The sequence below is a fragment of the Hydractinia symbiolongicarpus genome, chromosome 1 (genome assembly GCF_029227915.1).
Source record: "Hydractinia symbiolongicarpus strain clone_291-10 chromosome 1, HSymV2.1, whole genome shotgun sequence".
In the NCBI taxonomy this organism is placed as follows: domain Eukaryota; kingdom Metazoa; phylum Cnidaria; class Hydrozoa; order Anthoathecata; family Hydractiniidae; genus Hydractinia; species Hydractinia symbiolongicarpus.
The window spans coordinates 22,314,463-22,331,361 of record NC_079875.1 but is presented as its reverse complement, the minus strand read 5'-3'; the positions used below and the strand labels follow the sequence as shown (position 1 = coordinate 22,331,361).

General features: G+C 32.5%; 1 protein-coding gene across 1 annotated transcript in view; it reads left to right on the top strand.

The window, feature by feature from the left end:
- The window catches only part of LOC130646361 (tyrosine-protein kinase CSK-like), a 110,721-nt gene that overhangs the window by 89,849 nt on the left and 3,973 nt on the right, over window positions 1-16,899 (top strand). The window contains exons 2-12 of the mRNA XM_057452515.1: window positions 2,280-2,335; window positions 2,429-2,488; window positions 8,562-8,612; window positions 8,700-8,803; window positions 9,343-9,465; window positions 10,462-10,564; window positions 13,650-13,758; window positions 15,560-15,625; window positions 15,703-15,805; window positions 15,886-15,973; window positions 16,727-16,800. Of these exons, the coding sequence (XP_057308498.1) occupies window positions 2,315-2,335; window positions 2,429-2,488; window positions 8,562-8,612; window positions 8,700-8,803; window positions 9,343-9,465; window positions 10,462-10,564; window positions 13,650-13,758; window positions 15,560-15,625; window positions 15,703-15,805; window positions 15,886-15,973; window positions 16,727-16,800 (902 nt within the window). The 5' untranslated portion in view covers window positions 2,280-2,314. The remainder of the gene's footprint in view (window positions 1-2,279; window positions 2,336-2,428; window positions 2,489-8,561; window positions 8,613-8,699; window positions 8,804-9,342; window positions 9,466-10,461; window positions 10,565-13,649; window positions 13,759-15,559; window positions 15,626-15,702; window positions 15,806-15,885; window positions 15,974-16,726; window positions 16,801-16,899) is intronic.

Below are 16,899 nucleotides of genomic sequence, written 5' to 3'. Positions count from 1 at the left end.
ACTTCCTTTTCTACATGTCCGAAATAGTATGCATGACTATACTGTCATTTTTATATTTATTGTTTACTTTTCAGGTCATTTCAAGCAAATAGGAAAAAATATGCTTTGTTTTCAACTTAAAAAAAATCTTTATCCACGTGGCTTAAAACTTCATAAAAATTTACACCGCACGTGGGTTTCGTTTTTACAGGCATAAAGAAAAAATCCATTAAATTCGGACCTGAAGAAATTATCTACAATTAAATCCATGATAAAATGTCTATTCCGCCCGTAAGTGCAGTTTTGCTTGCAGACTTGCTTCATCCATGCTCCGTCGGCGTTCACCTCCGCATTAGTTAAGAACCCCATGGGTGGATTTCTTGTGTAAGACCTGCCAGGCAAAATAGATTTATGTCTACGTAGTTCTTTTAACTAAGTCAGGAGTAGGTGAATTAGCTAGGATGGTCAGGTTGGCTATGAATAGGCTTGCTCGTGGATTAAAAGGACCAGGACTATTCAATAATTTCTGAGATCTAAAGTGTCCGACCATGACGGAAATCTATCGGACGTTTTGTCTGACGAGTCTCCAAAAATTCTTTCGAGGGCTGCCATCGCACGCTACAAAATGGATTTTAAAGGTTGATTTTGAAAACTCAATATTTATCACACGGCTGAAACGATTTAGGCGTGTGCAAAGACGTGCGCGTGCGATCGCACGCCTCTCCTGAAAAAGACTGTATATATTTAATGTATTTTAAGGTGAAAAGAAATTTCATCATAATGTTAATTGTGGTATTGTTTGAGCTTCTCCCACTCATTGTGACTGAAGAATAATTACACTCGATTTTCAGTTAGTTAGGTCATTATCACTAAAATTATTCACGTTACAGAAACACTGTGGTGCCATTCGATTCGTAATATAATAATCGAAAAATTGTATATCGTATTAAAAAGAAGTCCAGAAGTTCTCTCTCACACACGACACAACGGGCAATAAGTCAGCCCTGCCCTCGGTTTTGCGAGGAGAGATCTTCTGCGAAGACTCTATAAATTGAGTCTCCTGTACAGTTTTGCTTCATGGTGAACTGTGGCATTGACAAGCATTTTCAAAACATGTCACCAGCGACTTCTGCGATATACAAATGCCCTGACCTTTAGTTCGTAAATAGCATGTGCACAACATACTTTCTAACGAGTTCATCTAGAAACATATAGTGAACTATTAACTAAAGGTAGGTCAATGGGACTTGTAGTAAGGTAGGTCAATGGGACTTGTACTCCGTTTCCATTTGTCATCGTCTTAGGAGATCAATACATCGAATTTATGTGAGGTCTAGCCCTAATAAAAGGTGAATGACGAAAGTTTTTGACAGCTGAAAAATGCCGACGCAATGCTGACGCAAATCAGTCGAAATGCATCTCACGTCGGCAGTTTTATTGCCGACGTAAAAAAAATCTAATTTTAAGGGCTGGACTGTACCATCATAACTAGCCACTCATCCACACCTAATTTTCTCATAGCCCACCAAATAACTTTACGTGGCACTCTATCAAAAGCTTTCTCTAAATCTACAAAGGCAAAATAGAGATTCTTTCTCTATCTAAATACTTTTCCTGAAGCTGTCTGGGTAAAAATATTGCATCTGTAGTGCCACACCCTGGAACAAAACCAAATTGCATCTTATCTATATCAATTCTTTCTCCATATATATATGCAAATTTTACAACTTTACGTAGTGGTCTTATGTTGACATAAAGAACCTATACATATCTTTTGTTTACACTAGAACTCAATTGTTTTTATTGTTATCATCATGACCGAAACATAACAATAAGGTCTGATGAAGCATTTTGTTTTTACATGTAACATGCAAGCTATTGTTCAAAAGCGCTAAGGATCTCTAAAGGTATTTAAATTCATAATATTTTCAAATAAATAAACACAAACTGCTTTCGATATTGTTTTACCACAGTTTATAATAGTAGTTTCGATTGCTATATTTTTAACAGAATACAGCAATTTTTAAGGGTTTTCACGTCGTTTCAGAACGAAATTTGGCGATCTTTAAGCTTTGTGGGGTTGTTTTCTTGTCATTTTCTTGTCATTTAAGAAATGTATATATTTGGCTTTTTAGGGGTTGTCTTCTCCTCAGTCGAGAATGAAATGCAGCAAGTTTAAAGCATTTTTTGTCATGTCAGGTTAAATCCTGATTCGTTAGTATGTGTAAAGTGTGTGTAGCACAAACGATATTGTTAATGTGTGAGGTTTTATTATCAAGTTTTGGTCAATGATTTTTTATAGAATAGAAATGTAAAATCGAAATATAAAAATACCATGATGGCTCATTATGATCAGGTAACATAAATGGTGATGCTCGCCATGCATTGTTTTTTATATTTCTTTACATTATTTTGGATATGTATATATAATTTTATGTTTTGTAATTAGTCGCTTCAGATTGGGACTGAATGTGTAGCAAAGTACGATTTTAATGGTCACGGGCAAAAGGTGAGAAATAAATAATGAATTTGGAAGTGTTTGCTGTCTTAGAATAGCACACTGTTTGTTTTTGTTTTGCACAGCTTTTAAATAATCAAGCATGTCCAATTAAGTTTGCTTTGCTATTTTTCCTCCTAAAGCATTTTCTCAGTTAGGGTCAGAGTGGACATGAACATATTAAATGCCTAAACCTTTCTAGGCTAAAAGATTCATACCTTACCCTTTATAAAATAACATGCCAAAAATAAAAGTGTTCAAAGACGAAAATTTGTAGGTTATGGTAGAACCTTATTGCAGGGCTAAAAACGTTCATTTTAATTTACAAATATTCCAACAAAGCCAGGGTGTGCTCATAGCTTAGCACTGTTAGAGACTTTCCAGTTTTTTGTTCCGCATGTATTAATTAAGAATGTCTGAGACATAAAATTTGTTGTTGCCAATTGTTGAATGTAATGTCAAAAGATACGTACTTAAGGTTACTGTAAAGGAAAAAACTCACTTGATGAGTAGTCTCAGAAAAACCCTTATAATTTATCAATACTTTTATATTTTTTGTTTGTTTTTTTTGTTTCTGAATGCTTGATAAAAGACTTTTTTGATGGTGTTATTTTCGTGAGATGGTAATTTTCCCAAAACAAAATATAATGAAATAAACACACACCAATTTTTTTTCACCGTACATTTTAAAATGGCTTCTTTTTCCGAACGCGTGGTCGCAGACCTCTCGTTTTCGCACCATTGTATTCAGCATAAATTAAATTCAAAAAGGTTCCCGTTTTTTTTTTCTAATAACATCGTTATGAAATTATTTGTAATTATGTATAATCATTCAAAAAAATGCATATTTTTTTCTTTCTGTCGTCATAATTCGCTAATCAATAATTTATACAAAAAAATCCGGGAACCTTTTGTGCATAATTTATTCAGCTTTTTATTACCGAAAATTTCAATGAGCCAATAGGAAGCTTTCGGAAAAAGAGACCACAAACGTAAAGGCATGTATGCGAAAATTTACTAACAAGATATTTGTTTTTAAAGATTTTCGTAGGTGTTATAAAAATGTGTGAACTGAGTATGCAGAAAGATGATAGAAGTGCGAACTTTTTCTTTATGCTGAATATGCGTGCATGCGTTCAGAATTATTAATAGACAGAAGTCAGGTTTACAAGAGACAGCTCATATGCATATTCCTTAACTTAGACTTTTTTTACTTCGATAGTGAAAGTAAACTATCTAAAAAATATTATTATGCATATTTTATACGGGAGTTCCATATTTTGCATAATGTTTACAAAAAATATGCTCAACTCATTTTGCACATATTTTTTCAAAGGTGTGAAGGATATAAAACCTCTAAAAGGCTTTTTCCAGAAAAAAGGGATGTTCCAAATATTGTCATAGAATATAAAATATCGCTACCTTAGTTCTAAAGGGGCCTAAGTCCTAAGTGCCTTAATTCTAAAAGGGCCTAAGTCCTGAGAGCCTTAATTCTAAAGGGGCCTAAGTCCATTTTCTTAATTTTGAGAAAACTGCGATTTAATTTTTTACTTGATTCTGAAGTCATTTTTAATATTTAGGTATGGAAGTAAAACTTTTCTGAAAGCCATGATTATGATTTTGTTTCTTGGATCAAAAGCTGTTATTGGGAAAGCAAATAAATCATGTGCCACCAAGTGAAAACAACAAAAAGGACTTAGGCCTCTTTAATGCTTACTAATTTTAAATTATAAGGACTTAGCACCATAATGAATGTTTTCACTAAAGGGGCCTAAGTCCATACCTTCAAAATTCAATTTTGTGAAAAGGCCTAAGTCCGAAACATTTCTAAAAGCAGTCCAAACACATTCTGAGTAGAAAAAAGGTCGAAAGGTATTAAACATAAAAAAGGCCTAACTCCATGCTTTTCCTAAAGCCCTGAAGAGAACTAGAATAGAGTAACTGAATAGACTGATAAAAGTGCTGGTAGAAGTACATTTTATTTGAAGTATGAGCTAAATATTTTAAATATTCCTTGAATTTTACTATTAATATTTATTATACAGGAATTATTAGACTAGTAAATATTAATCAACAAGAACAATATCAGCTATCAACAAGACTGGAACAGTGTTGAAGAAATATATAATAGAACTTTAATAAATTAGTTGTTATGTGCCTTTATGTCATTAGTCACTTAATCAGGCATGCTTAGAGTTTTATAACATAGCCTTGACAGTGAGTGATATGTAACTAGTGTCACCAGTGTTTTTGAGACTAGATCGTATTGACATTTAGCTAGGCAATGCAAGTTACTGCAGCCTAGAGGCTACTCTGAGGCAACTTGAGGCAATATTGTAATGTAATGTAAACCAAAATTGAAAAAAACTAAATGAAAATAAATTATTGAATCTACTGATAAGATACTTTTAGAGCAATCTCTGCAAGTCTTGAGTTATGAGTAGCTAAACTTTTCTGTAAAGTTAAAATTTAAAAATATTTACTTCACAGTAGTAGACTCTACGTTGTGAGTATTAAAAAAAATCATCAGAAATAGAAAATTGAAATCAGAAGGTGCAGCCCAAAAGGAGAGCTGATTATTGTAAATGGTAAAGACCCCTTAAAAACTATTTTGATAAATAATTGTTTCTATGTTGAAAAATATGTGTGTATTCAGAATCAGCTAACAGTGCTCAATATGGTCAGTTGATTTAGTCTAAACTTAACAAAAAGAATAAATCAAACTACTGAAATACTTTAGAACTATTGACAAAACTGAATAATAAAAAGTGACTTGAGCAAAACAGAAAATATAAAGAATAAACAGATCATGAAAATAAAAACTGTTTTAAAAATAAGGAATGAAAAAAAATATGTTAAAATTATTAATAGTAGCCTAAGTGAAATTAATTGCTAACTAATGGAATATAGTGCTTTTGAACTTGTAGAAGTTGTTTGAATCCATTGAAATTACTTTATATGGATTTTTCCTTGCAGCTTTCTCAATCAGCGTGATCCATTGTGTAGGGTGATGGATGTTAACTCCTTTCTTTGCACGCTCAATAACGGAATGGACTGTATCATTAACATTTTGTGTGTGGCCTTTCTCTAAGTACACAAGGTTGATGACAATACCCTTTTCGTTTGCTAAGATGGATAGCATTTGAACTATAAAACGGTTTTTATTTTGGCCTGCGCAATTGTCAGCAAAAAGATAGAGTGTTTTTACAGTGTCTTGTAATTCTTCAATAAACAATTTCAGGCAACTTGAAATTTCATTGGAGCCACGCTTTGCAATGTTCTGGTTCCACACAAAACAAAAGGTTTTTTGTGTCACAAGTTTGTAACGGTTAGGTTATAAACGGAAAGTTTACGTTTATAAAAAAAATCGGAATGCTCACCAAATGGCACCTGCAATACCTTTTGAAGATCGAACGCAGCTACGTATATACTTTTATCCTTAGAGGCTTCTTCTTTGATATTGTTTTTAAATTGCCTAGCCTCGTTTTTATTTTTCAGGTGGATATCATACTTCTCTTGCAATAAGGTCTTATCAACAGCATTTCGATATTCCACACAAACACTGCATTGATCCTTCTTGGGTTGATGGAACCCTAGATTAAAATTTTCGTTGAAAATCTTACGATAATAATGTTCTTCCACTTTGCTAGTAGAGTTTTCTAGCTTGAAAAGCTGGTACATTTTAGATATGTTTAGGTTGCTGGCGAGATACTGCCTTTTTGTTCCTTCCCTACAGAAGTGGCTTTCCATAACTGGAAATTTCATGATGTGTCGTTTTACTGCATCAAGGGAATCTTCATTATATTTCACACGAGATTGTCCTTTTCCTCTTCTGTCTTCTGAGACAAGATTACCATCTTTTTTTTAAAAAAATAGCAGTACGTATGGTTTTGCGAGATACACCAAATGTTGACAAAAACATTGGCTGACATACTTGTTGCACGTTCAAAAAGTACTTTATGGAATTGCTTCTATTTTCACCTACTTCTTTCCTTGGTCTGTGTCGAGATGGAGCCTCAATAATAATGGAATTCAAAAGAAATTGCCTCTGTTTATCAAGGTTACCCAGATTCCAATAGGAACGAAAGAAGTTTTCCCTCTGATCCACTGATATTTTGTTACTACAATTCAGCCTACAGTTATGACAGGGCTCACCAATTGACCGTGTTTTTCTCCCAGTCTTCCTCATTTCTTTTTCTTTTTCTTATGGGTGTGTGCAAATACCATCAAAATGAATAGTTTGCTACATTCAGTTCTAAACTTCTGACAAGCATTATAAATGTCTTTGCCAAAAGTCTAGAATTTTCTACGAACTTACCTTGATTTACCAATGAGGAGTTTGAAGTGATATTACCTAGAAACACGTCATTAAAAACTGGTGAATCGTCAGCATCTGAAAATCAAGATTTTTTGCATACTATAATTCCAACATAGAAAGCCCCCTCCTCTAAGATCTAATCAATACAAACCAGTGTAGGAGGTTAAGTTAAAATAGGGATTATGTTGTCCAATTTAAATGTTTAGGTTTAATCAAAGAGGTTCAATATTATTTATAAAGGTCCAGAATGTAATCTTCTTTTTGCATGAATTTAAAACTAAATTACCAACCTTTCAGACTGACAGCATTGTGATCTTCACTTTGGTTTTAAAGGAAAATAAAATAGCTTCAAATAATATATTCCTCCCGACAATTACTATAAAAACATTACCTTTTTCGTAGAAATTAATTTTGTTGATTCCTTTGGTCACTATTATACACATAATAGAATATTATTGTGACTTACCCCCAATGAACTAGATGTCGATTTTGATCTGTTATTGCCAGAATGTGTTCAAACTTAATGGTTGATACTGATTCATCAATTAGGAATTTCACTCTAACTGACTTTTTGTGGACAGAGAGGATTCTCCCCTCAAGAAGTGACTCTTCTTTGTGAACAAAAAAGCCACTATATTTATCAGCTGCTTCACTCTTGTCAAAATAGCCAGCCCTAACATGACACTTTTCTCCAACTTTATACTTTACTTCAGAATACCAACTTCTGGTGCCCATTTTTACTTTTCTACTAACTAAAACAATATATTGTCTAACATGCTAACCACACTGGCTTGCTTACGAAACTAAAAAAACTTTTAAAGAAAAAAACTACAGAGGCAAAAAAAAAGTTCCCCCACATATTCACTCAAGTTTTACCAGTTTTACCAGTTTTAGCCAAATGCAATCATTTTTAAGCCCTCTAGCGTTTTTTTTAAGTTTTTTTTGGACAGACAGAATCATTCACCATCAATTCACCAGCTTAGAACAAACTTATAATCCTGGGTCTGTCTTGCAATGTAATGTTATGTATTTATTTATCCCCAGCTACTGTAATTGAAATATTTAGAAAGGAATAAAGATGCACCCATTTGAATAAAGTAACCAAAAAGTTCTAATACAAACCAAAATATTCTTCTTCTAATAACCACATTTGAAAACACACTATGCAGGTTTTGTTGCTTTTCTTTTTTACCACCATTAAATCATTAATACACTATATTAAATTTTTTCATCACTTACAACCAACCATAATGCTGGGCTGTTCTAAATGGACTTAGGTCCTTTTTTTATTTAAATTGAATTTAATATGGACTTAGGCCCTTTCCCATGGACTTAGGCCTTTTTAAAACTGAAACATTTCATCCAGATGGACTTAGGCCCATATGCACTAAAACCTTAATGGACTTAGGCCTTTTTAAAATTAAATATGTTATTTATCAAAGGTTTGTGATCAATTTTCAAGACTTTCTAACCTCAAAACCCATACTTCAGACACATCAAAAGAAAGCCAGTGATCCAGAGATTCAGAAAAATCAAAATTCTTAATTTTCATAAAAATGGACTTAGGCCCCTTTAGAATTGTTGGGGACCTGGACTTAGGCCCATTTAGAATTGGGGAGGACCTGGACTTAGGCCCCTTTAGAACTAAGGTAGCGATATGTCATTGGAAAGAGAATTTTTTTTTCTGTATGTCATGAATTTTTTGCAAAAAACCTAAAAAAAAATTGTTTCCTTTACAGTAACCTTAAACTGTATTCTGCTTTCCAGGATTTATCATTTAAGAAAGGAGATATTTTGGAGATTTCTCATCCAACAAAAGTAAGTTCACACGTTTTGCAAAAGCATCATAAAATTACCCCTTTAACTATACTGAAAGTCTTGCTTAATCTTATGCTTGATGTGTAGGACCCAAATTGGTATGGAGCAAAGATGTTGTCAAATGGAAGATCAGGTATAATACCAATCAGTTATGTGCAACCAAGGCGAGGGTTACACTTACATGAAATGCCGTGAGTATTTAATGTTTGTTGATATTTCTTTTAACTTAGCAGTGATAATATGTTGTTGTGTGGTAAACAGACTTCCGGCTAACTTCTATTTTTGCTTGTTTTAAAATCTTATCTTTAAAACCTTTTGCGTCATCACTAGCGTGTTTGTGACGATGTGGTTATGGTGATGTTTAACAGCAAAGAAAAAACATTTAAATTGTTTATTATTCATACATTCACAGCAAATTATTATATGAATAAAGTCGTAATAGCCTTTTTCATCACTCTATAATATTTTAGAAAAGAAAAAATTCACAAGTGCAATAAAAAGCACTCATAATTTTTTTTACGAGTGTGTGGGCGAGTGCTCGTGCGATCGCACTTGTCTCAAGGAATGGCCTGGCTTTCTAGTTATCCCCATTTAAAGCACCTGGTATGTGCATTTATGTCTCCATGCACATTTTTTATGCATTTTTCTGTTTACCAGACTGTTAACTGTTTTCTCGGTTTTTTGGTATTGTGTGATCATCATAGTAATATATTTCTTTCTTTTTTTATAGTTGGTTTTTTGGCAAAATAACAAGGGAAAAAGCTGAAAGTTTACTGCAGCCTCGCGAAATCGGACTGTTTCTCGTCCGTGAGAGCACAAATTATCCAGGAGACTACACCTTATGTGTTGTAAGGTACATATAGTTGCTGTTTGATGAAGTTTTAAAGGACCAAAAAAAGTTTAATTAAAAAAGATTATTAAGCCCTAAAAATACAGGTGCAAAAGTTTCCAGAAGGAGTAAAATAAAAGATACTAAGTTCAGTTTATAAGTGTATCACTGAGAACGGAACATTTCAATTTTTAGTTCCTGAAGAGAATATTGCCAATGGAGGCTTGTTTTAAATGACTTGTCCGCTCGTTTTCAATCAGCCTGGGCACATTTACCATTGATAAATGTATTCCATCTTCTACAAATAGGCTTAAGTACAGAAGTGTTATTATTGCCTTTCTTATGTCAGCTAGGCTTTTGCAAGCATTCATTTTTTTTGCTTTTGTCTTCCATCTTACCATCATCAACCACAATGTTATCCACGTTGTCTTGTAGTCTGTTAAATATTTCATCTACAGATGACACATACAAAATCATCATGTGCATGGTGTGCAAATTATTGCATGCAGAAGCAAAATATGGCATGTGTGCTTGCGATCACAGGCCATTTATAGGGAGGCATGTGATACTGTGTTTTTGCAACACAATACTTTAAAGTTGTTTAAATACAGCTTTGATCTTTTTTAATCTTTTTTAAGGCATTGTATTTTTGAAGCGAACTTTTAGATTTAATCTTTCCTTTTGATGCCTGTACAGGCACTATGTTGCTACCGCAAAGTTAGCTGTACTGTGTCCTTGTGCACATGTTTAGTTTTAAAAATTCTGTGATATAAATGTAAGAAAAATTTAAACCTTGAGATTTTGGAATTTGTTTTGAAAATTAGGCAAAAGTTTCACTTACAGGAGTGTAATTTGGCTGAAAAGACTGGAAAAATGGTTCCACTTAAGGAATGTTTCACTTATCAAAGGTCCCACATATCAAGCGGCAACTGAAATAACTAATTTGGTTGATAATTTTTGTTGTGTCTCTAGATATGAAACATTGTTAACAGTATATCTTTGGTTTTACCTTTTTTTAAGTCCACAAGACCAAAAAGTGGAACACTACCGTGTTATATCTCGTCGTAATAAAGTGACTGTTGACGAAGAAAGATATTTTGGAACGTTAGTTGAGCTTGTGAAAGTAAGTCGGTATCTGGATTTATTATTTCATGTAATCTTGTTTACATTGTTTTTTTCAGTGTTAATTTTGGCAGTTTATTAAAAGAACTGGAGCAAAATAGCCAGTTCATGCCTTGTCTTATGGATAAATTTTTGCATGGAATAAAATTCACAACATTTACTATACTTTAGTCATATTACAAAGCAAAGTGTTATCGGTTTACACACATTTTTTTTGTCATTTTTGTTTTTTACTTGAGACTAGTCAATAAGACCTATGTAAAAATCCACTTATGCAGGAGTACACTGGAAAAGAGAACCATAACTTAAATTTTGATGATGTCCGGCATGTTTTATAAAAATTTGTTAACACATTGCCTTTATTGTGTAGAGCTGAAAAAGATAATAAAGAAAATGTAAAGAATTATACTCTGTTGACGAACAGTTAAGGAGATGGGTTTAAAAAAAAATCTAAAGTACACATGTTTTTATAATAAAATTCGTATACCCATTGTCTTCATCCTATAGATCAACGCTGATCAAGAAAATGTACAAGATCATGTACTTTTGACAAACGGTTGCAAAGTATTAAGGTTTAAAGGGTTTTTTTGCATGACGTCATCAACCCATCCATTCCGAAACGTTTTTGGGGACCCAGGTTTAGGAAACTTACCCAAATTGGTCTCAGGATGTCCCTAGTTACCCAAGCGGTGTCACCACCCCGTTTCCAGGTTATTTAACCTCATAGTTATAACATTGTTATGGCTTCATTATTTTAAACTAAGATTTTGACTTTAAATTATTTTTATTGACGCCGCGACGTAACGTCAGGATTTAACATTTAAGACGTAATTTTTGCAGCTACATTAGAGGAAAATAAACACATTCCCTTCGCCTGTTACAGACACACGCACGCACATTCTCTGTATTATTATATAGATGATACACATCATATTGGAAATTAGGATAATTTATTTGATTAATGCAACTATGGCCATAAAGAGGTATTATTGCACAAACTTTAAAAATGTTAGTGGTGGGCAAAACATGCTTGCATATTTTTAAAGGCCTTGTGATGCCAAGTCATATTCAATATAAATTAAAAATGTTTGTTTAGAAAAAGATTTAGCATGGGTTACAATCACTGCCATATTTTTGGCTTTTGACTTTGCCGCTGTCAAATTGTACTTCACATGTTACATAACATATACGCTACTCCCATTTATCTGAAACAGCACAATTAAAGGGATTTATTGGAACACAAAGTTAACAATATAGCAATGCATGGTTATTTCTTCCATTTGGCTTATTTATATATAGGTACCTCATATATTTAAATTTATCTACCACTTTGTTGTGCCCTTTCCTGCAATCAAAATAAAAATATACTAAGCTTGATATCAGTCTTGTTGTTCCAGCATCATCACACGCCTGAAATAGAATTGAGCATGTTGTTTTTAGGTCTTATTGCATACACACACACAAGGTCGATATCACCTGTGTAAAAGGTTTGTTTTTGTAGACAGACTGTTCGGAGAATAGAAAGTCACACGCATGGATACCATAAAAGCTATTTTTGGCGTGTGATTTGCCACACACCTATCCTTTCTTCAATGACAAGACTAATATATAATTTTTATATATAATTTTTATATAGAATATATATACCCTGATAATTACACTTCATTAAATACTGATCTTTCCTTACATGTTTTTATTTTTATTTTGAATGGAGCAACATTAGTATTTTTATAATATCAACCGTAAACTTATGTGGTAAATTTAAAAGTAATGTATTTTATAATTTAAAACAAAATTAGAAAGAATCTTTCCACTGTTCTGTTTATTATTTTAAGGTTTGTTTTTCAGAGGTTCTGTATTGAAAATACAGGACTTCTGACCCGTAACAGGACCAGAACCTCTTAATTAGCATCCTGGGCACGTACTAAATTTTTGCATAAGTGCTTAATCAAATGAGACACTTATAAATATTTCCACACGTTTAGCTGAAGTTAAAGAAAGACTTATTTTTTCACCTATTAGCAAGTTTGTAATTATTCAAAATATAAATGCTCATTTAAATGGTTTAATAGTTTATTTAGTGGAGTGCTTAATAGAAAATGGACATTTGTTAAGCTTTGAGAATTACATAGGCCTGATTTATTTTAGTAATTTGCATTTAAAAATTTATAAAAGAACGTTCCATAGAATAATTTTGAGTGAAATTTTTTAAAAGTTGAAGGAGTTACCATTTCCTTGGTACATGTCGGAAGTTAGAGCAGTTTGTTTACAAGACAAGAATTTTTTAACGTAGATTATTATAAAGAGATTTTGTCCTTAGCATATTTAAGACTAGTTAGGCGATTATTGGAAGTCAGATTGAAAAGACATTAAACCAATGATAATGATTGATCTATAAAATTCAAGTTGTAATTATAATAACCCTAATACGTCCAATGTAAGTTATTGTGAAGCCATGCTTTTTCATATTTTTGAAACACGTTTGAATTTTAATCTATGAATTTTGTAGTCTTGGCTTAAACGGAGATATAATTTCAATAATTAGTAAAAAGACCAAGATTCGCCATACATGCCATGCTGGACAAGCTGAGACAAATTATTATTTCTATTTTCCCTCTAAAAAGTAAGGTGCAACCTTTTGTCTTAAGGTCTCCATAAAAAATATTTTTACATTTGAGAACATAATGTATTGCGGCTTTCCATACTTACACTGATTTTATTGCTGTGAAAAAAAATTATTAAAAAAATATAAAAAAATTTATTGCTGTGGTCAAAAGAGTATTAGCTATCTTAAAATCGTCTACGCAATTGTCTTGCAGACAATTGTTTTTGTAGACAATCGTTTTGCTAGACAATTGTTCTGGTGGACAATTGTTCTTGTGGGCAATCATTCATGTAGACAATTGTTTTGCTAGACAATTGTTCTGGTGATAAATTGTTCTTGTGGACAATTGTTCTGGTAGACAATTGTTCTTGTGGACAACCGTTCATGTAGACAATTGTTTTGGCAGACAACTGTTTTTGTTTGCAATAATTCATTAACGTAATGCTCTAAACATTGGAATCATTTTCATTTTTTTTTCCAGTACTATGAGAAATTATCTGATGGATTGTGTACGAATTTGAAACTACCGTTAAACAAACAAAAACATATGTCCATTTCATCGCAAGTGTTTCAAGACTCATTTCAAAAAGGTAAGTTGGATTGTTTTCTATATATACTCTTAGGATTTTATGCCTTGATTTAAGAGAAGTATCACATCTCTATAATAATAGCTGTTGTATGTTACCAAAACCTGAAATGCAATATATGAAGGACGAGCCACCCTGTGTTTTTTTCCACGGTTTGACGACTAGTATAAAAATATTGGATACGAACACTTGTTTTTATTCCTTCCACGTTATGACACATAGACGTAAGAAGTATTGCTTTAAAGAAACACCAATAGCTAAGTAACTCCACAGCTTTCACCCTACTTTCGTTTCAATAGTTTTTGTTAGTAAGCACTTGTTCATGGCTTCCGTAAAGTCAGGAAAATAATATCCATGGCTGAGTGAATCTAAAACCTCAAAAAAATTTTTTCCATTATAAGGCTAAAAATATTTTTATTTTAACACTATTTTTAACTTTAAATTCTGCTTTTTCAAAAATACTCAGAGAAAATAGTCTGTTCAGGAAATATAGTATATACTCCCTTCACTGTACTTTTGTCGCAATTTTGAATAATCTGAAAAATCAAATTTTAAATAATTTGTTACATCTTTTGCTATCAAAACTTTGATGATACCAAATTTTGTGAAAGGATAAGTTATAATATGTAATAGCAGTTTATTTATTTGTTTGTTTGTTTGTTTGTTTGTTTGTTTGTTTGTTTATTTATGTTTTGTTGAATTTTTTGTAATTATCGTTCAGATTAGGGGCCTTGGTTAAAGTAGAAGTGTTTTTAGAAAAAAAATAGAAGGTTCAAATCCTCAGGAAGTACAAGTGACTGAACTAAATAACTGCATATAAAAACTGTAGAAATATTGAGCTGTTGTTGGAATATTGATATCTTATATTGTAATTAAATTTACCGTTCAAATGGATTTCAGTAAGCATTCACTATCTGTTGCAGAAACTGAATTTGATTTTTAGAAAAGAATTGTTAAAATATTGAAGTTACTGTAGTTAAGAATTATAAATATAGTAGTGAAAAATAATATGGAACTACTGTCTAGAATTAATTGACAAAAGTAAAATAAAGAACTCGAATCATGCAACTTAAAATAATAAAGTTACCGGGTGCTCGGGTATTTGTTCACAGTATTTTTCCATATCTATTTTACGATAAAAAAACTAAAGTTATGTTACAGTATTAAACCTCATGCTCACTAAAAAACAAGTACTTTCAAAGTTTATCTTACATACGGAGTGTACTTCTCAATTTCAAAAGAATTAAAAAATTTTTTGTTTCAGAGACATGTAAACTTTTTTTGGATGAATCATATCGAAATGTGAGTACAGTAAATGTTAAAATTGAAAAAATACATAGTGCGGGTGTGAATTATGGAGTGTGCTCCACAAGGTGTGCTATACTGAGTTGGGAATACAAAGTGTGATATTCTAAGCACGCCATAATAGAGTATGGTATAGACCACTTTCCATGAAATGTATTAATTGCGATCTTACGGGTAAATCTGTGTTGCCTAGTAACAGTGCTGTTAGCGATCACTAAAGGGGTTTATGAAAATCGACAATTATCGTGGTATATCCATTTTAAATAAAAACTTTTAAATGTTCTATGACGCTATTGTTTTTCGACAAAACATCATTTTACAATTAATATATTCTCACAATTTGTAATTATTAGTTATGTCTTGATAATGGGTGTTGACAAACGAAACGCGTCGAAACCAATGTCGTTTTTATTTTCTAGTTTAGTTCCTGCAAGTTCGAATATTATTCTTGTAATTATTTGTTTTTATACTGTCTGTTGACCATATTTCTCGTACTTAGAGGGCTGGGCTGTTCCTATTGATGATGTTGAATTTAATGAAAAAATTGGCATGGGAGAGTTCGGAGGTAACATAAAGTCTATATGATCGCCAGTGAACAAAATAAATGTTTATTATTAAAAGTTGCTTGTTACTGAATTATAGAGGTGTTCAGAGGATCTTATCAAGGACGAGCAGTTGCTATTAAAAAGTTAAAAGATGACACGATCGCTGCACAGTCGTTTTTAGCAGAAGCTTCTGTCATGACGTAAGAGGCTTTTTTTTGTGGTAGACAAATTATTAAGTTCTGTAACGTGATATGCTTATAATTCCATGATTTAATTTCAGCACCCTGCATCACAAAAACTTAGTCGACTTGGTTGGTATCAGTTTCCAAGGACAAGAAATAATTATTTTAACAGAGTTCTGTACTAAGGTTTGTTGTTTCATTATTGCAGCAGAAAGTTTGGAGGTATTAAAACATCACAGTATACTCTTATGAAGTGCAATAACTGGCTCTTTTACTTATCAGGACTAATTACAAATTCCACCCCCAGCCTTAAAAAAGCCGTGTCTTGAAAAGTACCAGACTTGATCATGGACATATTGAATTGTGTGTAAATCCATTTAATGTATTTATCCTAAGTTATTGAAATTCTCAAAACATTAAAACCTGTATTAAATGACAACATTTTCCATATGAAGGTATTTTTTGTGTTTTGTGGAGTGTATTTTAAAAAGCTAAACCGTTTAAAGTTTCTGGAACCTGTACAAGAAGTATAAATAAGAAAAAAGCATCTGCGCGATAAATCCCACATGTCAAGTTTTGGTAGTTTCGTTTGCGCGAGCAATTTCAAACCATCGAATTTGAAATATATTCGCAAAAATAAAGAACAGCATTCCTTTGCGTTGCACACTTTTGGGACATGTCGGACAAGCTTTAGCATTGTTAATGGCCTGTAACACACACATGAAAGATACCCCCTGTGTAAACCGTACTTGTCATTGAAGCTACGAATCATATAACTCCAGTAAATATTCAACATGAAGTCTTGGGATTTGGTGAGATACATTCTTAGATTGGTTTATAAACATAGTTTCTGGGTTGACCAATTTAATCCAAAAACCATGCGAAATATTTTTTTAGACAATTCATAATTTAAAAATGGGTGTGTTTTTTAATCACTAGGGAGCATTGGTAGATTATCTTCGATCCAGGGGGAGAGCAGTCATCACTCGACAGGAGCAACTTAGTTTCGCAAGGTAATAATTTAATTTAAAATGATGCTTTGTGTATTTATTACACCTTCATATTTTGTTGCATTTCCTAACTTTTATTTAGCTTTAATTAATTTCCGGAAA